The following is a 23,978-nucleotide window of genomic DNA, read 5'->3' as shown; positions in this document are numbered from 1 at the left end:
CCAGCTGAATATGGGATCTCTCAAAGTCTTAAATGGGAAATGAAAACATTCACTCAGGGAATTACCATTCTATGGTTCAGGTTAGAGAATGTTGGTGAGTGGGATAGGGGGAGCTCTGTTTTGCACCTGGTGTGGGTTAGGAGTACTTTGTGCAAAGATGAATAGAAGTGTTTCTATTCTTGAGCGTGTTTATAAGTTGAAGTGAGTTCCATATTCTCCACAGTGTATCAATTAAGAATAAAGTCTGGACTGTTTAATCACAAACTGCTGCTTTGGTGTTGGGCTGCTTTTCCAATCCGTTTTCTCACTGCTGTTGATGAAATTTCCTTTCTTTCTCAGCCTTAGTTGCATTTCAACCTGTGCTTCTTCCCCTTTACCAGGATATGCGGACTTGTCTAATTTAGCTTTTGATGTAGATGCCATTGACTTAGATGCAGAAGAGAGCGATTCCCAAACCAACCATCGGTCCCCTAAAACAAGCGTTAGCAGTGTAACGACTCCCCCATCCAACGCCAAACGAATCCCATTTTTTAAGAAGGTAACGCCTTGTCAGTGCACCCAGCTGCCTGATGCACGAACTAGCGCACATATCCCACTCAGTTTGCTGCTTCCATGTCTCTGAGACTTGTTAATAACATGCATGCCTTGTTATTTTTTTCTTGGGCTGTCTTTCCACGCACACTTGAGCAGCAAAACCGAAGCAGAAATCGGTAAGTCTATTTTATGCTTTCTGTATTTCGCGTTGAAGTGTAGAGTCAGACTGGGGAAGTTGCAGTTTCCCGTGACACAACATGCCTCAGAACCTGAAGCCTGTTAGAATGACAGCTGTTAAAGTAAACATACTTCAGCCAGTCCTGTGATTAATAATCATCATTTGCTCATGTTGGAGAGGAATAATTTGCATTTGCATCTGCTGAAAAGATCATGGTCAGGGTTGTTTATTTAAAAATGTGTAAGGTTAAACTAAGAAGTCACAATTGTGTGTGCATAATGTACCTTAGGCTCTGTGCCCATCAATAAATTCTCCATGGCACTGATGAACATAAAATTGTTTCTGTGTCTATGATGGGAATGGATTCGAGCAAATATCTTGGTCGAGTAAGCCATCAAGTGGCCAGAATCTGTACTTCTGTTGTGATGGTTGACATAGCAAAAATGTTGAAGGGATATCTTGTTGGAAAAATGGGAAACTCTGCTACAACAGCGTATCCACGGCAGCAGATTTACAACCGTGTGTGTTATACGCTCTATGCCACTTACTTTGTTAAAATGTCTCGAACTATGGAAAGGGAAGAGCCAGGTTATTTGTGAACTGGAAAGCACAAGAGCCCAGAACAAATTGAACGTTTGCTCGTAATCCCCCAGCTTTCCAAGTATTCACTGATCCGTTGGCGAGAAAATCAACTCAAAAAGCCAAAGAAGTGTGTTTGAGACAGGTAAAGAGGCTTTTGAGCCCCCAAGGCCAGATACATAACAGCTTTACATGGGTAGAGGAGCAGGGAATGGTACTGATTTGTAAAACCGTAAAATGTTTATATGGTGTAGATGCAAGTGTCTATTTCACTTGGACCGAGTTGCAGTGAAAGGGTTTAAATTAATAAATCAAAAGTGGCATTAGCCTCTTGAGAATGAAGATTGATCATAATCCTGTATGACCAGTCCATACCATTTCACTTTATTTGTGTATCAAGGACTTAAGAGGAACAGGAGCAGATTTAGATAGCTCGGAATATAACAGCATAAGAAACAGGAGTTTAGATTAGATTAGATTACTTACAGTGTGGAAACAGGCCCTTTGGCTCAACAAGTCCACACCTCCCCGCCGAAGCGCAACCCATCCATACCCCTACATCTACCCCTTACCTAATACTACGGGCAATTTAGAATGGCCAATTCACCTGACCTGCACATCTTTGGACTGTGGGAGGAAACCGGAGCACCCGGAGGAAACCCACGCAGACACGGGGAGAATGTGCAAACTCCACACGGTCAGTCGCCTGAGGCGGGAATTGAACCCGGGTCTCTGGCGCTGTGAGACAGCAGTGTTAACCACTGTGCTACTGTGCCGCCCAATGTAGGAGTTAATGTAGGACATTCAGTCCTTTTGAGCTTCTTCCAATGTTCAATAATTCTACCTCAATTACACCTTCCTGCCCTATCCCTATACCATTTCATTCCAATTCTAATTGAATTTAGCGACTGAGCATCTGGTACCACTGGGGAGAACATTTCAAAGGTCCGTAACCCTTTCAGTGAATAAATGTCATCTCATCTCTATGATAAACAGTCGGCTCCTTTTCCTAGACACAGTGACCTCAAGTCCTAGGCTCCCCCATTAGGAGAAACATTGGTCTTCTCAAGTCCCTCGGGAGTTTTATATAGTCCAATTATATCATCTCCCATTCTTCGAAATTCAAAGGAATGTAGGTCACATCTGCTTCATCTGTCCTCATCACACAATTCTCTCATTCAAGGGATCAGCTGAGTGAGTCTGCATTGCTCTCCCCTCTGAGTGAACATGTCCCCTCTTCAGTAAGAAGGCCAAAGCAAGATGTAATGCACCACATGTGGCCTGACCAAGTCCCAACATAACTGGAGTGAAACTTCATTAAATCTCTGATACACCACAAGTTCTTCAATAAAATAGCCATCAGTGAGTTGGGCTATGCTGCCCATTTCATTAGTCATTCCATCAGCCGAAGCAAGATCCAGCATGGAACAGATTCACTCAGACCCAGAGTGTCTCTTGCTCAGTCTGTGTGGCACCAATTGATGTCAGCACTGGGTCCACTAAAATTGGGTTGTTTCTTGTTGTCAAAGGAGAGGAAACCAGGCCGAGGTGGTTGGGCAGCGTGTGTGAATGAGACCATGTTTGACGTGGTGCTGTCCTATCAGCTGAACAATCTGTAAAAGGAGCCCATCTTTGACAAGATTAGACCTGTGTTCAGCATGTGACAGAATTGCCACACAGCAAGGAAACAGACACTTTGGTCCAACTCGTTTGTGCTGACCAGATATCCTAAATTAATCTGGTCTCGATTGAACGCCTCTAAATTGCTATCCACTCTGATCTGTGCGAAATTAAATCGATAACAATTTTGAATGACACTTCTGATCCAATCCGAAGGCTAGTCACTAAAACCTATCTGCAATTGGAGGCAGGTTCTACGGGCGAACACCAGACAGAGAATTCCTGTCATTGTTAGAATGGGCACTGATGAGATGCTCTATAAATGGTGAATGCTGAGGAAGGAAGCCTTGTTCGCCTCTAGTGACTAGAGACAGACAGTCTAGATCATTTTCATCAGTTGATCTTCAGATGTAACATAGTGGACCACACTGGGCAGACTCCACTAAACCAACACTAAGTCTGCCAATTAGTTTATATATTTTATCTTTATTTGTATATAATATATTGCTATATTTGGCTAGATATTCAGAGTCTGAGCAAGTGTGATTGCAATGTAGAAAGCAAAGTTCAATATAATTTATCAGACACTTTTACAGAAATGTTTATGAAATTATTGCTGTGGTTTGACTTTTATATTGAGCACGATTTATCAGTATTTGAGACGTGAGACAGTTTTTTTAAATAAGCAATGCGTTTTAAAGCCGCACTGCCTCTTTGGAATTGGGTTTGACAAAAACCCTTTCTGCATTTGGCAAACACTCCAGCTGGAATGCTTCTCTCTGTGTGTGACTGCCTCATCTTGATCTAGCCTGTGCTCAGCAAAGGCAATGCACTGCTTCTTGCTCACTGTTGGTGCAACCTTGTTAACCTGTCGATTCTGTCATTAGAAATGTAAACACTTGTAAGCTGACGGATGGAATTTGGCACCGTCTTCCTTGGCACAGAGAAAGTTCAGGCGCGATTTAACAGAGGTGTTTAAAACTGGTGAGGGGTTTGCTAGACCCAAGATGGGGAGAACGGTTTCATCGATCTGAAAGGACATTAGCCAAAAGTAACGAATTATAACAGTCAAGTCAGAGTTCGATTGCGGGATGGGTGGAGTGATGAGAAAATGTTATTCCTCAGGAAGTTGCTCTAATCAGCAATGCACTGCGTGGAAGGGGAATGGAAACAGCTTCAGTTGCAATTGCATGAATACTAATAAAGGCAAGTCTATAAGACAGGTGTAAAAGAGTGGGGCTAATACCAAGGATCGACAGAACTCAATGAGATGGAGGGCCTCTAGTTGTGCTTGATAATTCTAAGGGTTAAGTTTAATAGTCCTAATACTTTCTCTGGCTTTCTTATCCCTCTGAGCAGCAAGAGAATGTGCCTCCCTACGATGTTGTGCCATCCATGAGACCAATCATACTAGTGGGTCCGTCTTTGAAAGGCTACGAGGTAAGTCCCACAAAACCCTGCTTTTCTCACACACAGCTCCATGTGGCATGCGCACAGCTCCATGTGACACACACACACACAGCTCCATGTGACACACGCACACACAGCTCCATGTGACACACACACACACACGGCTCCATGTGACGCGCACAAACAGTTCCATGTGACACACACACAGTTCCATGTGACACACACACAGCTCTATGTGACGCACACACACAGCTCCATGTGACGCACACACAGCTCCATTTAACGCACACACACACCTCCATGGACCCACGCACAACTCCATGTGACACTCAGATACAGCTCCATTTGACGCACACACACAGCTCCATGTGACTCGCACACACAATTCCATGTGACACGCACAAACAGATCCGTATGACACACACACACACATGGCTCCATGTGGCGCACACACACAGCTCCATGTGACACACATACACACACAGCTCCATGTGACACACACATACAGCTCCATGTGGCACACACACAGCTCCATGTGACACGAACACAGTTCCATGTGACACGCACACGCAGCTCCGTATGACACACACGCACACAGCTCCATGTGGCACGCACAGCTCCATGTGACAGACACATTTCCATGTGACACAGACACAGCTCCATGTGACACACACATACAGCTCCATGTGACACGCACACACAGTTCCACGTGACTCGCACACAACTCCATGTGACACACACACATAGTTCCATGTGATGCACACACAGTTCCATGTGACGCATACACAGTTCCATGTGACACACACACACAGTTCCATGTGACACACACACAGCTCCATGTGACACACACACAGCTCCATGTGAAATACACATACAGCTCCATGTGCCACGCACACACAGTTCCACGTGACACGCACACAACTCCATGTGACACACACACACACACAGCTCCATGTGACACACACACACAGCTCCATGTGACACACACAGCTCCATGTGACGCACACACAGCTCCATGTGACACGCACACACAGTTCCATGTGACACGCACATACAGCTCCATGTGACGCACACACACAGCTCCATGTGACGCACACACAGCTCCATGTAGCGCACACGCACAGCTCCATGTGACACACACACAGCTCCATTTAACGCACACACGCACTTCCATGGACCCACACACAGCTCCATGTGACACTCAGACACAGCTCCATTTGACACACACACACAGTTCCATGTGACACGCACAAACAGATCCGTATGACACACACACACATGGCTCCATGTGGCGCACACACACAGCTCCATGTGACACGCACATACAGCTCCATGTGACACACACACAGCTCCATTTAACGCACACACGCACCTCCATGGACCCACACACAGATCCATGTGACACTCAGACACAGCTCCATTTGACACACACACACATGGCCCCATGTGGCACACACATACAGCTCCATGTGGCACGCACATAGCTCCATGTGACACACCCACAGCTCATGTGGCACACACACAGCTCCATGTGACACGAACACAGTTCCATGTGACACGCACACACAGCTCCGTATGACACACACGCTCATAGCTCCATGTGGCACGAACACAGCTCCATGTGACATAACCACAGCTCATGTGGCACGCACACGCAGCTCCGTATGACACACACGCACACAGCTCCATGTGGCACGCACAGCTCCATGTGACAGACACATTTCCATGTGACACAGACACAGCTCCATGTGACACACACATACAGCTCCATGTGACACGCACACACAGTTCCACGTGACTCGCACACAACTCCATGTGACACACACACATAGTTCCATGTGACACACACACAGTTCCATGTGATGCACACACAGTTCCATGTGACACACACACACAGTTCCATGTGACACACACACACAGCTCCATGTGACACACACACAGCTCCATGTGAAATACACATACAGCTCCATGTGCCACGCACACACAGTTCCACGTGACACGCACACAACTCCATGTGACACACACACACACAGCTCCATGTGACACACACACACAGCTCCATGTGACACACACACAGCTCCATGTGACACTCACACACAGCTCCATGTGACACTCACACACAGCTCCATGTGACACTCACACACAGCTCCATGTGACACACACACAGCTCCATGTGACACGCACAAACAGTTCCACGTGACTCACACACAACTCCATGTGACACACCCATACAGTTCCATGTGACACACTCACAGCTCCATTTAACGCACCCACGCACCTCCATGGACTCTCACACAGCTCCATGTGACACACACAGCACCATGCGACACGCACACACAGTTCCATGTGCTTCGCACACAACTCCATGTGACACACACATACAGCTCCATGTGACGCACCCACAGCTCCATGTGACACACACACAGAGCTCCGTATGGCACACGCACACAGCTCCATGTGATACACACACACAGCTCCATGTGGCAAGCACACACAGCTCCGTATGGCACACGCACACACAGTTCCATGTGGCACGCACACACAGCTCCGTATGACACACGCACACAGCTCCATGTGGCACGCACACACAGCTCCATGTGGCACGCACATAGCTCCATGTGGCACACACACAGCTCCATGTGACACGCAAACACAGCTCTGTATGACGCACATGCTCATAGCTCCATGTGGCACACACACAGCTCCATGTGACACGAACACAGTTCCATGTGACACGCACACGCAGCTCTGTATGACACACACGCACACAGCTCCATGTGGCACGCACAGCTCCATGTGACAGACACATTTCCATGTGACACAGACACAGCTCCATGTGACACACACATACAGCTCCATGTGACACGCACGCACAGTTCCACGTGACTCGCACACAACTCCATGTGACACACACACATAGTTCCATGTGACACACACACAGTTCCATGTGATGCACACACAGTTCCATGTGACACACACACACAGTTCCATGTGACACACACACACAGCTCCATGTGACACACACACAGCTCCATGTGAAATACACATACAGCTCCATGTGCCACGCACACACAGTTCCACGTGACACGCACACAACTCCATGTGACACACACACACACAGCTCCATGTGACACACACACACAGCTCCATGTGACACACACACAGCTCCATGTGACACTCACACACAGCTCCATGTGACACTCACACACAGCTCCATGTGACACTCACACACAGTTCCACGTGACTCACACACAACTCCATGTGACACACCCATACAGTTCCATGTGACACACTCACAGCTCCATTTAACGCACCCACGCACCTCCATGGACTCTCACACAGCTCCATGTGACACACACAGCACCATGCGACACGCACACACAGTTCCATGTGCTTCGCACACAACTCCATGTGACACACACATACAGCTCCATGTGACGCACCCACAGCTCCATGTGACACACACACAGAGCTCCGTATGGCACACGCACACAGCTCCATGTGATACACACACACAGCTCCATGTGGCAAGCACACACAGCTCCGTATGGCACACGCACACACAGTTCCATGTGGCACGCACACACAGCTCCGTATGACACACGCACACAGCTCCATGTGGCACGCGCACACAGCTCCATGTGGCACGCACACAGCTCCATGTGGCACACACACAGCTCCATGTGACACGCAAACACAGCTCTGTATGACGCACACGCTCATAGCTCCATGTGGCACACACACAGCTCCATGTGACACGAACACAGTTCCATGTGACACGCACACGCAGCTCCGTATGACACACACGCACACAGCTCCATGTGGCACGCACAGCTCCATGTGACAGACACATTTCCATGTGACACAGACACAGCTCCATGTGACACACACATACAGCTCCATGTGACACGCACACACAGTTCCACGTGACTCGCACACAACTCCATGTGACACACACACATAGTTCCATGTGATGCACACACGGTTCCATGTGACGCATACACAGTTCCATGTGACACACACACACAGTTCCATGTGACACACACACAGCTCCATGTGACACACACACAGCTCCATGTGAAATACACATACAGCTCCATGTGCCACGCACACACAGTTCCACGTGACACGCACACAACTCCATGTGACACACACACACACAGCTCCATGTGACACACACAGCTCCATGTGACACACACACAGCTCCATGTGACACGCACACACAGTTCCATGTGACACGCACACACAGCTCCATGTGACGCACACACAGCTCCATGTGATGCACACACAGCTCCGTGTAGCGCACACGCACAGCTCCATGTGACACGCACACACAGTTCCATGTGACACACACACAGCTCCATGTGACACGCACACACAGTTCCATGTGACACGCACACACAGCTCCATGTGACGCACACACACAGCTCCATGTGACGCACACACAGCTCCATGTAGCGCACACGCACAGCTCCATGTGACACACACACAGCTCCATTTAACGCACACACGCACTTCCATGGACCCACACACAGCTCCATGTGACACTCAGACACAGCTCCATTTGACACACACACACAGTTCCATGTGACACGCACAAACAGATCCGTATGACACACACACACATGGCTCCATGTGGCGCACACACACAGCTCCATGTGACACGCACATACAGCTCCATGTGACACACACACAGCTCCATTTAACGCACACACGCACCTCCATGGACCCACACACAGCTCCATGTGACACTCAGACACAGCTCCATTTGACACACACACACATGGCTCCATGTGGCACACACATACAGCTCCATGTGGCACGCACATAGCTCCATGTGACACACCCACAGCTCATGTGGCACACACACAGCTCCATGTGACACGAACACAGTTCCATGTGACATGCACACACAGCTCCGTATGACACACACGCTCATAGCTCCATGTGGCACGAACACAGCTCCATGTGACATAACCACAGCTCATGTGGCACGCACACGCAGCTCCGTATGACACACACGCACACAGCTCCATGTGGCACGCACAGCTCCATGTGACAGACACATTTCCATGTGACACAGACACAGCTCCATGTGACACACACACACAGCTCCATGTGACACGCACACACAGTTCCACGTGACTCGCACACAACCCCATGTGACACACACACATAGTTCCATGTGACACACACACAGTTCCATGTGATGCACACACAGTTCCATGTGACACACACACACAGTTCCATGTGACACACACACACAGCTCCATGTGACACACACACACAGCTCCATGTGACACACACCCAGCTCCATGTGAAATACACATACAGCTCCATGTGCCACGCACACACAGTTCCACGTGACACGCACACAACTCCATGTGACACACACACACACAACTCCATGTGACACACACACACACAGCTCCATGTGACACACACACACAGCTCCATGTGACACACACACACAGTTCCATGTGACACACACACACAGTTCCATGTGACACACACACACAGCTCCATGTGACACACACACACAGCTCCATGTGACACACACCCAGCTCCATGTGAAATACACATACAGCTCCATGTGCCACGCACACACAGTTCCACGTGACACGCACACAACTCCATGTGACACACACACACACAGCTCCATGTGACACACACACACAGCTCCATGTGACACACACACAGCTCCATGTGACACTCACACACAGCTCCATGTGACACACACACAGCTCCATGTGACACTCACACACAGCTCCATGTGACACACACACAGCTCCATGTGACACGCACAAACAGTTCCACGTGACTCACACACAACTCCATGTGACACACCCATACAGTTCCATGTGACACACTCACAGCTCCATTTAACGCACCCACGCACCCCCATGGACTCTCACACAGCTCCATGTGACACACACAGCACCATGCGACACGCACACACAGTTCCATGTGCTTCGCACACAACTCCATGTGACACACACATACAGCTCCATGTGACGCACCCACAGCTCCATGTGGCAAGCACACACAGCTCCGTATGGCACACGCACACACAGTTCCATGTGGCACGCACACACAGCTCCGTATGACACACGCACACAGCTCCATGTGGCACGCACACACAGCTGCATGTGGCACGCACACAGCTCCATGTGGCACACACACAGCTCCATGTGACACGCAAACACAGCTCCGTATGACGCACACGCTCATAGCTCCATGTGGCACGAACACAGCTCCATGTGATATACCCACAGCTCATGTGGCACGCACACGCAGCTCCGTATGACACGCGCAAACAGCTCCATGTGGCGCACACACAGCTCCATGTGGCACACACACACCTCCATTAGAGAGACACACAGCTCCATGAGACATACACACAGCTCCATGTGACACACACACAGCTCCATGTGACACACACACAGCTCCATGTGACACACACACAGCTCCATGTGACACACACAGCTCCATGTGACACACACACAGTTCCATGTGACACACACACACAGTTCCATTTGACACACACAGTTCCATGTGGCACACACACAGCTCCATGTGGCACACACACACAGCTCCGTATGACGCACACGCTCATAGCTCCATGTGGCACGAACACAGCTCCATGTGACATACCCACAGCTCATGTGGCACGCACACGCAGCTCCGTATGACACACGCACACAGCTCCATGTGGCACGCACACAGCTCCATGTGGCACGCACACAGCTCCATGTGGCACGCACACAGCTCCATGTGGCACGCACACAGCTCCATGTGGCATGCACACAGCTCCATGTGGCGCACACACAGCTCCATGTGGCATGCGCACAGCTCCATGTGATACACACACACAACTCCATGTGACACGCAAACACAGCTCCGTATGACGCACACACTCATAGCTCCATGTGGCACGAACACAGCTCCATGTGACACACACAGCTCCATGTGACACACACAGCTCCATGTGACACAGACACAGCTCCATGTGACACACACATACAGCTCCATGTGACACACACACAGTTCCACGTGACTCGCACACAACTCCATGTGACACATACACAGTTCCATGTGATACACACACAGTTCCATGTGACATACACACAGTTCCATGTGACACACACACAGCTCCATGTGACACACACACACAGCTCCATGTGACACACACACACAGCTCCATGTGACACACACACAGCTCCATGTGACACACACACAGCTCCATGTGACACACACACAGCTCCATGTGACACGCACACACAGTTCCATGTGACACACACACAGTTCCATGTGACACACACAGTTCCATGTGACACACACACAGCTCCATGTGACACACAGCTCCATGTGACACACAGCTCCATGTGACACACACATACAGCTCCATGTGACACGCACACACAGTTCCACGTGACTCGCACACAACTCCATGTGACACACCCATACAGTTCCATGTGACACACTCACAGCTCCATGTGACACACACACAGCTCCATGTAGCGCACACACACACCTCCATGGACTCACACACAGCTCCATTGGACACACAAACACAGTTCCATGTGACACGCACACACAGATCCGTATGACACACACACACAGATCCGTATGACACACACACACGGCTCCATTGACACACACACACAGCTCCATGTGACACACACACAGCTCCATGTGACACGCACACAGTTCCACGTGACTCGCACACAACTCCATGTGACACACTCACAGCTCCATGTGACACACACACACAGCTCCATGTAGCGCACACACACACCTCCATGGACTCACACACAGTTCCATTGGACACACAAACACAGTTCCATGTGACACGCACACACTGATCCGTATGACACACACACACGGCTCCATGTGGCGCACACACACAGATCCATGTGACGCACACACACAGCTCCATGTGACACACACACACAGCTCCTTGTGGCACACACACAGCTCCATGTGACACACATGCACAGCTCCATATGACACACACAGCCCCATGTAACACACACACAAAGCACCATGTGAGTCACACACAGCTCCATGTGGCACACTCACACAGCTCCATTTAATGCACACACACACAGCTCCATGTGGCGCACATACAGCTCCGTGTGGCACACACACACACACCGCTCCGTGTGACACACACACCGCTCCGTGTGACACACGCACAGCTCCGTGTGGCACACACACACAGCACCATGTGGCGCACACACACACACCGCTCCGTGTGACACACGCACAGCTCTGTGTGACACACACAGCTCCGTGTGACATGCACACTGAGCTCCGTGTGACACACACCAAGCTCCATGTGACATGCACACACACAGCTCCATGTGACACATGCACATAGCTCCATGTGACATACACACAGCTCCACGTGACACACACAGCTCCACGTGAAACACACACAGCTCCACGTGAAACACACACAGCTCCATGTGACACACACAGAGCTCCATGTGACACGCACACAGCTCCCTGTGACACGCACACAGCTCCATGTGACACACATAGCTCCATGTGACACACACACACAGCTCCGTGTGACACACACACAGCTCCGTGTGACACACACACAGCTCCATGTGACACACACACACAGCTCCGTGTGACACACGCACACAGCTCCACGTGACACGCACACAGCTCCATGTGACGCACACACAGCTCCATGTCTCACACACACAGCTCCATGTGACACACACACACAGCTCCATGTGACACACACAGCTCCATGTCACACTTACAGGCAGCTCCATGTGACACTCACACACAGCTCCATGTGACTCACACACAGCTCCATGTGACACACACACACAGCTCCATGTGACACACACACACAGCTCCATGTGACTCACACACAGCTCCATGTGACTCTCATATAGCTCCATGTAACACGCACTCAGCTACATCTGACACACACACATAGCTCCATGTGACATATGCACTCACAGCTGCATGTGGCTCCATGTGACACACACACAGCTCCATGCGACGTGCACACAGCTCCATGTGAAACACACAGCTCCATGTGGCACACGCAGTTCCATGTGGCGCACACACAATTCATATGGCGCACACACAGAGCTCCATGTGACCCACACGCACAGCTCCATGTGACACGTGCACTTTATGACACAATGGGTAAGTGCTGCTGCTGCTGAACCTGAAGGTTGTGGCTTTGAGTCTCAAGCCCCAAGAGCAGAGTTCAGGTTGTCGTCCCCAGCAGGAGTGCTGCACTGTCAGGGCTGATGTCTTCTTCCTGAGCTTCTTGCTCTCTCAGGTGAATGTCACGCCTCTTGCAGTGCTGTCTTTGAAAAAGACTGGGGTTGAAAAGGGCATGTTCTTAACGTGCTGGTCGATGTCTGTTGGTTAATCAAAACCACCAAAACTGATTGTCTGACCCTAATTGCAGTGCTGTTTCTAGACAAGTGCTGTGCACAATTCACTACATTTTGTGGCAATGGGTCTATATTTCAGGATTATATAATTGGCTGTGAATGTCCTGCACATGAAAGGTGCGATATAAATTCAATTTATATTTTTCTTTCTATCTGTTATTTGTCCCCAGTTTCTGAGCATTATGGAGTTTCAGTCAGTAGTTTTAGTGCCCACACAACCATGCAACTGTATTGAGATCCTGGCCTGTGTTCTGTTTGCAAACCAGTCATACGAAACTTCTCCCTAAGGAATGGAGAACTTGGACACTCCTTGCCAGTAACTAAAACAGGAACCTTGCTTCAATTGTGGCAGAGCTTAACCAAGTTTGACTTGTCTTTGCTTCGTGTAGGTGACGGATATGATGCAGAAAGCTCTTTTTGATTTTTTGAAACACAAGTTTGATGGAAGGTAAGGATCTTTGAAAAGTAACCTTTACTCCATCGAATGTATAGATCGATGTGTGAGAATATGTCGGTTAATACCCTGTGCGTACTTCCTCTTGATAGGTGACTGCTTCAGTCTGAAAGGCCTAGCTGGGGTCCCAGGTTATCTCCACCAGAATGAGGAAAATGGATGATGACATTAAGGAGAGAAGTCATCATTCTGCAAATAGAATTGAGAACAACTAAACTGGGACAAGCCAGTCCCCTATTTTGTAAAACTGACTGTAAATAATGCGAGGCAAAATAGTCTCTTTGGTCTTTTTAGTCTGCTCTGGCATTCAGTATAGATCATATCTTCATGTAACTTGCCGTTAAATGCATCTATTCTGTTCACCTCAACCTCTTCCTTTGATAGTGATTCTCATCGTTCAATGGGTAAGAGGCTTCTCTTCACTTATTGACAGTGATTGTTGATGGCATCTATAAATTTCACCAGACAACAGTGGTCTGTGGACAAAACACAGAAAGGCAATAGGCCTAACATTTTTTATATAACTTAAAGAGACACAGATTTGCTTTGTGTTGTAATTATTTATAAATGTGCTGTTTTTATATTAATGATTTTCAAGCTCTCAGTTATGAATTACAATTGCTTGTTTTATTTGTATCGTCATCACAATTTGGCACATGCCACCAGTTATCAAACCAAAACAATTGACTACTCAGATTGTTCTTGGCTCAGAGGTTTCTTGTCCCTTAGCTGCTCTGCAACGTTCCTATTTTGCACTACACGACATGAGTATACATTAACGTGAGGTGCGGAAAGGCCTCGTGTGTGTCATTTGGAACAAGCTTTTATCACTCACACAGAAACGACGATTACTGGGGCGAGGTGCTGGGGTGCGGCTGGTGACTGTGAATCCCTTTCAGCAAGACACCAGTGTGTTCAGGGAGGGGAGAGAAGAAACATTGACAAGAACAGCTCAAATAGAAACAAGGAAGGGTACAGAAGATGTGAAAAGAGAAGGATTCCGTACTTGAGCACTATCACTGGAAACCCATTGGGAGACTGAGGGGATGCAATGGGTGGGTGATGGGTGAACCCCAATATTTAAATGGCTAGTCCAGTTCAGGTTTGGGTCAGTAGTAACCCCAAGAATGTTGGCATTGGAAGATGGTAATGCTGCTGAATATCAAGGGGTAATACATAGATTTTGTTTCTTGTTGGAGACGATCATTGCCTGGCACTTGTCTGGTGCAAATGTTACTTGCTGATTATCGGTCCAAATCTCAATATTGTCCAGGTTTTGCTGCACATAGACACGGGCTGCTTCATTATCTGATGAGTGATGCTGAACATTGTACATCGAACATTCCCAATTTTAACATTCCGATTGAGAGAAGGTCATTGATGAATCAGCTGGACATGGCTGGCCAAAAAAGCACTATTGCTGGGATATATTCACAGGAAGAAGTAAATAGTATGTTAGTAGTAAACTGCACCAAACAATTTATAGGAATTAGTCCCCTCCCTTTGGCTCAGTTACTGAGGTACTGCCAATTCTATATCACCACCACTTATTCATAGATTGCACTGTGTTAGCTCATTTTACACAGTCAATAGGTAAAAGGGCCGAAGGTAAGTGTGTTAGTGTTGCCCTCAGTGACTTGCAGGTGAAAAGTTGAAATCTTGCTCCTGATTGTCCCCTCGTTGCACCTCGTGAAAGGTGCACAAGTGGCTGTGTGTCAGCCCAAGGCAGAACCAGGCTTAATGCTGTTGTAAGTTTCTGACGCTGGGAATCTGGGCTGATGCATGGAACGGTAGTCACTTTGATTTTCCCGAGAGAGACCGAGAGTGTAGCCAAAAAGAAAATCAGAGCCTTCAGAAGAGATGGAGGGGAAAAATTGCAAAACAAAAAATAAATAAAAAATCAGGTATTGTGACATAGAAGAACACAACAGCACTGTTTTTTTTGCAGAGGGACAAAGCTATGACCCAACTTTGAATGTTGAGCACTCCATCACAAGTGCAACCCTTGTCATCCATCCCCTCAATGATCAGTGAGTGTAACAGTGCAATGATAAGCTGTTACCACATAGACAGTGCCAGAACTCCGAGTGGAAAGGCTGTAAGTAACTCTGCTTTCTGTCGACAGAATATCAATCACACGAGTCACTGCTGACATTTCACTTGCCAAACGATCAGTGCTGAACAACCCCAGCAAACACACAATTATTGAGCGCTCCAGCACACGCTCCAGCCTGGGTGAGTTACTCTCTTTACTCAGTATCAAGTGGATTTCTGTTCTTTTAAACGCAGCTTTTCACTGTATATTTTTATTTCCGTCTCAATGCCGCCTCTCTGAGAGTAGCCCACTGGCAGAGGAGGTCTGAGAACACATGGATTCAATCACTAGCAAAACACACAGAGGGCAGTGAGAATAAAACAAAGACAGTATACTGCAGGTGCTGGAGATCTGAAATAAAGACAAAGTATTGGAGGAACTCGGCAGCTCTGGCAGCATCTGTGGAGAGCGAAACAGAGTGAACGTTTCAAGCCCATTATGACTGTTTCAGAACTGAGGATGGGAGTTGGTTTTCCCCATTGGGTTATAAACTGGAAGTCACTGCCTTAAAAGGCTATTAGAAGGAGACACCATGGTAACTTTCAAAAGGGGATTGGATCAAATATGTGAAAAGGAAATATTTGGCAGGTTATGGGAAGAGAGCGGGGGAGGGACTAATCACAGAAACGTTACAATGTAGAATGAGGTGGAGGTGCTTGTGTGGACATAGTCAGAAGTCACACGACACCAGATTATAGTCCCACAGGTTTATTTGAAATCACGAGTTTTCAGAGCATTGCCCCTTCATCAGGTGAAGTCAGGTTCACCTGACGAAGGAGCTGTGCTCCGAAAGCTTGAGATTTCAAATAAACTTGCTGGGCTATAACCTGGTGTCGTGTGACGACTGACTTGATGCAGAATAAGGCCATTCAGCCCATTGTGTCAAACTTCAAGCGAGCATCATTACCTACTGCTAATCTCCTGCTTTTCTCCCATGACTTTGCACATTCACTCTCTAAAACGCAAACACCCCGTCCCCTCGTGAATGTTCCAGTTTACTAACTGGATAGTTCCCTCAAAGAGCTGGTTCCAAACAATGAGCTGAATGGCAGCCTCTTATTCTCTGCCAAGGTTGATCAGGGATTTTTCTGTGTCACTATTGAAAGGACTTGGGCTAATTCTCGAGTGTTTCATGTTTGGTTTTTCTCCGCAGGGTTGGCATCCACACTTTTTGTAACTGACGTGGTCTTTGTTTTAAACTAAGGCTAACCTATTGACTCCACAGCTTTGTTCAAACTTCCATGAGCAGCCTCAGTACGTGAAGCCGAAGACTTGCAAACAAGCTGTTACAGTTAAAAATCACACAACACCAGGTTATAGTCCGACAGGTTTATTTGGAAGCAGTAGCACTGCTCCTTCAACAGGTAAACCACCTGATGAAGGGGCAGTACTCTGAAAGCTAGTGCTTCCAAATAAACCTGTCGGACTATAACTGGCGTTGTGTGATTTTTTTTATAACTTTGTCCAGCCTAGTCCAACACCGGCATCTCCAAATCAAGAAGTTACAGTGATAGGGTTAAGAAATGGCTTGAATTTTCGTGACAGGCAGCTGGAGTAGGATTGAACAATGCAGCCGATGTGATGCTGCTGTGTCCCATAATTGTGATGTAGGTCTCTGTGATCCTCACTCTGACTCTCACTGTTAGTTTCTATTCGTAAGGAACAGTAACAGCTTCCCTTTCTGCACAGATGGAGAATGTCAGATAGTTGAGCAGACAACGCCACTTAAAGCCAGGAGAAGGTACTACTGGCTTTTTATTTGTCACTGACAATATTGCCATTAGTTTCCAAATGCAATTGCCTCCTCCTACCATTTAAAAAGAATGATGTAATTGCATTTGGAAACTAATTTTAAAAGGAATGTTGAAACAAAATCTGCAAAAGACCCAGTCGTAGTTTTCACATTATAAGCATAATTTTTCACATAATTTCTTGACGCAATTGCTTTCTTAAAACTGCATCTGATGCACTCCAAACTATCACCACTTGCTCATGTCAATGTCCACAACATGCAGTTACAGATGATTGCTCAACAGGGGGAGTTGGTTAGCTCAGTTGATTGGATAGCTGACTTGCATTGCAGAGTAAGGCCAACAATGTAGGTTCAATTCCTGCATTGGTTGCTAGGAAGGACTCTCCTTCTCACCTCTCCCCTCACCTGAGGTGTGATGACCCTCAGGTTAAACTCACATGTCACTCTCTAATGAGAGATGGGACCTCTGGGACCATGGTGACTGCAATTACTCAAGGCAAGGAAACTGGGGAGTCTGAAGTGATTGGGATCATTGAATGCTTAAGCATTAGGCTACTCTGAGAGGTTTCCTGTGCTGCAAACCAAATCGTGGCGTCCTTATCAAAAACAGAGGTTGCTGGAAAAGCTCAGCAGGTCTGGCAGCATCTGTGAAGAGAAATCCAGTCACCCTTAGAACAGAGCGTCCTTACATTGGTTCACACCAGCCAAGCAAAACTTCAAAATATTAAGCTACAGGGGAAAGTCTTGTAGTTTGGACAATATACTTTTAGTCCACCTGTTCCTGGCCCGCTGTCCATTTAAGTCATTTTTTAAAAAAAAAAATCATCAAATGTGATCAGTACAGAGTTTCCAGGCAGTTCTGGTGATATCACTGATATGGAGAATTGGGTCATTTTGGTCGGCATGGGCCAGTTTGGGTCCAAGGGCCTGTCTCCATGCTGTAGGACTCTGTGAGAACCCTTGGACTCTGGCTGTCTTTTTGGGGGTAGGGGGCACATATACATGCCACCCCCGTCAGGTTAATCTGAGTTAGCACATCCCATGAAAGGGCACAATCAATTCAGGCCCTGGTTTATTAATAAAAATGGGGTATGCAATTGGTGTACTGTCGTTAGATTTCTATTTCCCTCTTAAGTGTAGTAACTAATGATTTATCCATAATCTTTAGCTTAGTGTGGATACATTAAAAGCTTTTTTTTGCTTCTAGCATGTTCCAGACATCATTTTGACCATTGCATTGCAGAGTTGTTGAAGTTTTCTTTCTCGAAAGGGAACTACAGTGAGTCATTGTAGACTGAATACTCAGTTAGAGTCGAAGAGTGTGGTGCAGGTCAGGCAGCATCCGAGGAGCTGGAGGATCGATGTTTCGGGCATAAGCCCTTCTTCAGGAATGAGGCTTGTGGGCCGGGGGGCCTGAGAGATAAATGGGAGGGGGGGTGGGGCTGGGGGGGCAAAGGTAGCTGGGAATGTGATAGGTAGATGAAGGTTGGGGGTGAAGGTGATAGAGGAGGGTGGAGTGGATAGGTGGGAAGGAAGATGGACGGGTAGTTCAAGAGGGCGGTGCCTAGTTGGAAGGTTGGATCTGGGATAAGGTGGGGGGAGGGGAAATGAGGAAACTGGTGCAATCCACATTCATCCCGTGTGGTTGGAGGATCCCAAGGTCCTCCAGGCATCGGGTGGTTAGGGTTTGGCGGTGGAGGAGGCCCAGGACCTTCACGTCTTTGGTGGAGTGGGAGGGGGAGTTAAAGTGTTCGGCCACTGGGTGTTGGGGACCACACTCTCTGACTCTGATCTCCAGCATCCGCAGTCCTCATTTTCTCCTCGTCAATACTCGATTAGTCACATTGATGCAGGGCAGGGATTGGCAAATTAAATATGCACCATTGGTTATCACTGGAGAGTACAAGTCAGAAAGCCCCCCCCATGGTTAAATCGTGGTGTGATTGTAATGTCAAGTCAGGTCTGCACAATCTACACAGAGAAAGCATACAGGTAGGGTGTTGTGTAGCGTCAACCCACAGAGCTGATTCCTAATGATGAAAGGGTTTGGAGAAACCTATTCTTTTGGTGTCCTAGATTGACCTTGTCCCATAATAAATCTTTTGCTTGTTCCTTTCATTTGTCTATTTTTACTGTCTGCGATAGAGAGAGCACTTTGTACATTAGTGATTATCTCCTGTCACAAGTGACAGAGAGGAAAGGATTTAAACTGGCAATGGGGAGATCTCCCAGGCCTAAGGCAGCTCTTCAAGTTGGCTCCTACAGTTTCACATTACTGTCCCAGCTGTTCATTGTAATCAATGTTTCTTTCTCCTTCACTCTCTCGTTTCCCAATGTGATGGTCCCAGGGGAGTTTCCAGAGGAAAATCCACAATGGGTTTTGGAGCAGTGAGATCTTGGCTCACTTGCCAATTGCTTTTCAAGAATTTAACCAAGACTTTATGTGGCTTTCCTTCATTTCCTATTGCTATTTCAATATCATGCCTACCCCATGTAATACAAAAATGTCTAAATCTCCAAGCAAACTGTAAAAGCTGTGCCAGTGCTGTGGTTAACAGGCACATATACATATCGCACACTTCCTCATTGAACTTAGACCCTCCCCTTCTCACAGCATGAGTGTGTGTACTTAGTGGAAGTGGAGGAACAAGGATTGAGATGGAGGAGCATAAGAGCGGGTATCAGGCAGAGAGATGTTCTGACATTTGTTCTTGTGAAACATAAGACCAACATACACTGGCCTATGAGGTTTTCTTAAAATCTGTGAGCTAAGTAACCATGGAAACGGGGATGTCAGCAATAGGAGAGTGCACAACCAATGCTCACGGTTACAGGGAGTGTCATTCCGTTTCTCGTCCATATCCCATCCTCTGCCTACCTTTCACGTGTACGGTTCAGACAGGCACTGCAACGACATCTGGCCACAATGGGAATCTCAGACATGTGCTTTGACTGTTTCCTTGTCTGATTTGTTCACTAGGAGCCCCTAAGTAAAGGATTATCCTATCCATTCCAAGTGTTGGCACAGGCAGAATGGGCCGAATAGCCTGTTTCCCACCTTTTATATCATTTTATATCATTCTGTATTTCTCTACATACTCCACTTTTCATCATTTTTCAAAATGGCAATCTGTAAAGTATCAAAACTACGTTCATGTCAAAGTAAGGCTCATGGCTTTAAGATCTCAGGAAAACTTAAAGTGTAAAGCCCATCTCAATAAGATTTTAGTTTCACCCCTCAACAGGAATAGCTGCAACTTACATTTATTTAGCACCTTCAATATAATAAAATGTCCAGCTGTGTCTCACAGGATTATTATCAAAGCAATTTGATGCCGAGTCACGTCGGAGATCTTGGGGCCAGTGAGCAGGAGCTTGGTCAAAGAGATGCCTCTTTCAGAAGAAATGGACTCGTGTTAGGGAAGAAATGTCGAACTGGGGACCTTGGCAGCTAAAAGCATGGCTGCCAGTAATAAAATGATTCAATTCAAGGATGCTCAAGGTGTCAGAATTAGAGAAGTGCAGGTACCATGGAAGGTTTTAGGGCTGGAAGAGATTAGCAGTGAAATCATCTGTCCTCAGGTGAGTAGGACACAGAATTAGATGTAGTGGTGTCATACCCAGACACTACCACACTCTGAGTATGGTTGACCATCCTGATTGTTGCCAATTGAGGCCCATAGGTGACAATTAAGGAACGCTCAAAGATCTCATTCTGTCTTCACTGGGAGTAACCGTCGGCTAATGCAGTATTGACGATAGCTGCTCCCCTGTAGACAGTTTGTTCCCTCAGTGAGAGGATCCCTTTATCAAAGGCAATATGTTTCTGACTGGGGGTGAGGACACTGAGCAAGAGGGTGCCCTCTGTGAGATACAACACTATTCTTTCTTAGAACACCATCGACCCCATCCCTTCTCACCACAACATCGAACAACCCCACCTCCCTGACATCGCCTTCCACTGTCCTGGGCCCTCTACAATCTTGGGACTCTGAGGAGTGTTCTCCTATCAGTGGCTCTGGCCTCCTACCATGGCAATTGCTGATCAGTCAGCCTTTGATTGAGTGGCAGTTCTTTTCATAGGTGACTTCTGGGCATCACCACTATTCCCCCACCCCCACCCCCACCCACCCCCCAACGTCTCCCAAGGCTCTTTAATTCAGGGGGAAGATTCCTCTGTAGCCTCCCTGCACCCTCTTTGATATGTGCTGGCCTGGTCAAAACAGCATGTGTTCCTCCATTTTCCAGCCAGCTTGAAGTTCTGTTGGAAGGATATTATTAAACCAGAGAGGATTCAGAAGAGATTTACCAGGATGTTGCCGGGTATGGAAGGTTTGAGTTATAAAGTAAGTCGGGACAGGTTGAGATGTTTTTCACTGGAACGTAGGAGGTTGAATAAAAGTTTATACAATCATGAAGGGGATAGATAGAGGTGTCTTTTTACCCCTAGGATGGGGAATTTCAAAACAAACGGGTATAATTTTAAGGTGAGAGGAGAGAGATTTAAAAAAGACATAGGAGGCAAATTTTTTACACAGACTGTGGTTCACGTGTGGGAATGAACTTCTTTGAGGAAGTGGTGGGTGTGGGTACAGTTAAAATGTTTCAAAAACATTTGAGTAAGTACATGAATAGGAAAGGTTTGGAGGGATATGGGCCAGGCACAGGCAAGTGGGACTAGTTTAGTTTAGAATTATGTTTGGCATGGACTGGTTGGACTGAAGTGTCTGTTTCCATGCTGTGGGACTCTATGATGCTTCAATAAGATTCCACCCTAGAAATAAATGGAAGCAGCGCCATGTTGAGATTTGAAAATGAGGATGAGAATTTTAAGATCGTGTTTAACTTGGAGCTAATGTCAATCAGCATGCACTGGGATAATGGATGAACAGGCTTTAGGGCAGAGACAGCAGAGGTTTGGGGAGATTAGAGTCGAGAGTGTGGTGCTGGAAAAGCACAGTAGGTCAGGCAGCATCTGAGGAGCAGGAGAATGGACATTTCAGGCATTAGCCCTTCATCAGACTCTTTCCTGATGAAGGGCTTATGCCCAAAACATCAATCCTCCTGCTCCTCGGATGCTGCCTGACCTGCTGTGCTTTTCCAGCACCACACTCTCGAATCTGATCTCCAGCATCTCCTAATATGGGGGCATCACCAATGTTTGGAGAGCAGCCAGGCGCAGATTGGAGTGATCAAGTCAAGAGGTGACAAGTTCTGGCTGAGGATTTCAGTCGGAGATGAGCTGAGCAAAGGCAGATTAGATTAGATTACTTACAGTGTGGAAACAGGCCCTTCGGCCCAACAAGTCCACACCGCCCCGCCGAAGCGCAACCCATCCATACCCCTACATCTACCCCTTACCTAACACTACGGGCAATTTAGCATGGCCAATTCACCTGGCCTGCACATCTTTGGAGTGTGGGAGGAAACCGGAGCACCCGGAGGAAACCCACGCAGACACGGGGAGAATGTGCAAACTCCACACAGTCAGTCGCCTGAGGCGGGAATTGAACCCAGGTCTCTGGCGCTGTGAGGCAGCAGTGCTAACCACTGTGCCACCGTGCCGCCCACATTAATGTTATGGAGGGGGGGAATGGGTGCTCCTAGTGATTGCATAGAAAGGTGGTTGGAACTTCATTTCTGATTAAACATAACCCCAATGTTGCAAAGCCTAGTTCAGACTCAGATAATGGCCAGAGTGAGAGAGAGAGAGAATCAGAATTTGTGGCAGGAATGAAAGACAAAATTTAATTCAATGCAGAGTCAACTTAATAAAGACTGAGATTGTCGCATCAGTATTATGTCCAGTGTCCATTACTGATAATTTGATACAATTTTTGTGTGAAAATAACAACGAAACATCATAAATAAAAGTAAACATTGTTAACAGTTTGTACTTTCTGCTCATTCAAATTAGCTGA

General features: G+C 47.4%; 1 protein-coding gene across 4 annotated transcripts in view; it reads left to right on the top strand.

The window, feature by feature from the left end:
- The window catches only part of LOC140465713 (voltage-dependent L-type calcium channel subunit beta-1-like), a 273,486-nt gene that overhangs the window by 214,497 nt on the left and 35,011 nt on the right, over window positions 1-23,978 (top strand). For 2 of the 4 annotated variants that reach the window (XM_072561367.1, XM_072561364.1), the window contains exons 7-10: window positions 381-538; window positions 4,271-4,351; window positions 14,145-14,203; window positions 16,335-16,444. In XM_072561367.1, coding sequence (XP_072417468.1) covers window positions 381-538; window positions 4,271-4,351; window positions 14,145-14,203; window positions 16,335-16,444 — 408 coding nt within the window. Of the gene's footprint in view, window positions 1-380; window positions 539-687; window positions 711-4,270; window positions 4,352-14,144; window positions 14,204-16,334; window positions 16,445-23,978 lie in introns of all 4 variants that reach the window. The other 2 variants (XM_072561366.1, XM_072561365.1) reach the window with 2 other exon arrangements.

Source organism: Chiloscyllium punctatum, chromosome 42, assembly GCF_047496795.1.
Source record: "Chiloscyllium punctatum isolate Juve2018m chromosome 42, sChiPun1.3, whole genome shotgun sequence".
Classification (NCBI taxonomy): domain Eukaryota; kingdom Metazoa; phylum Chordata; class Chondrichthyes; order Orectolobiformes; family Hemiscylliidae; genus Chiloscyllium; species Chiloscyllium punctatum.
Note: the sequence above shows the minus strand (reverse complement) of the source record. Positions and strands in the feature narration are given on the sequence as shown.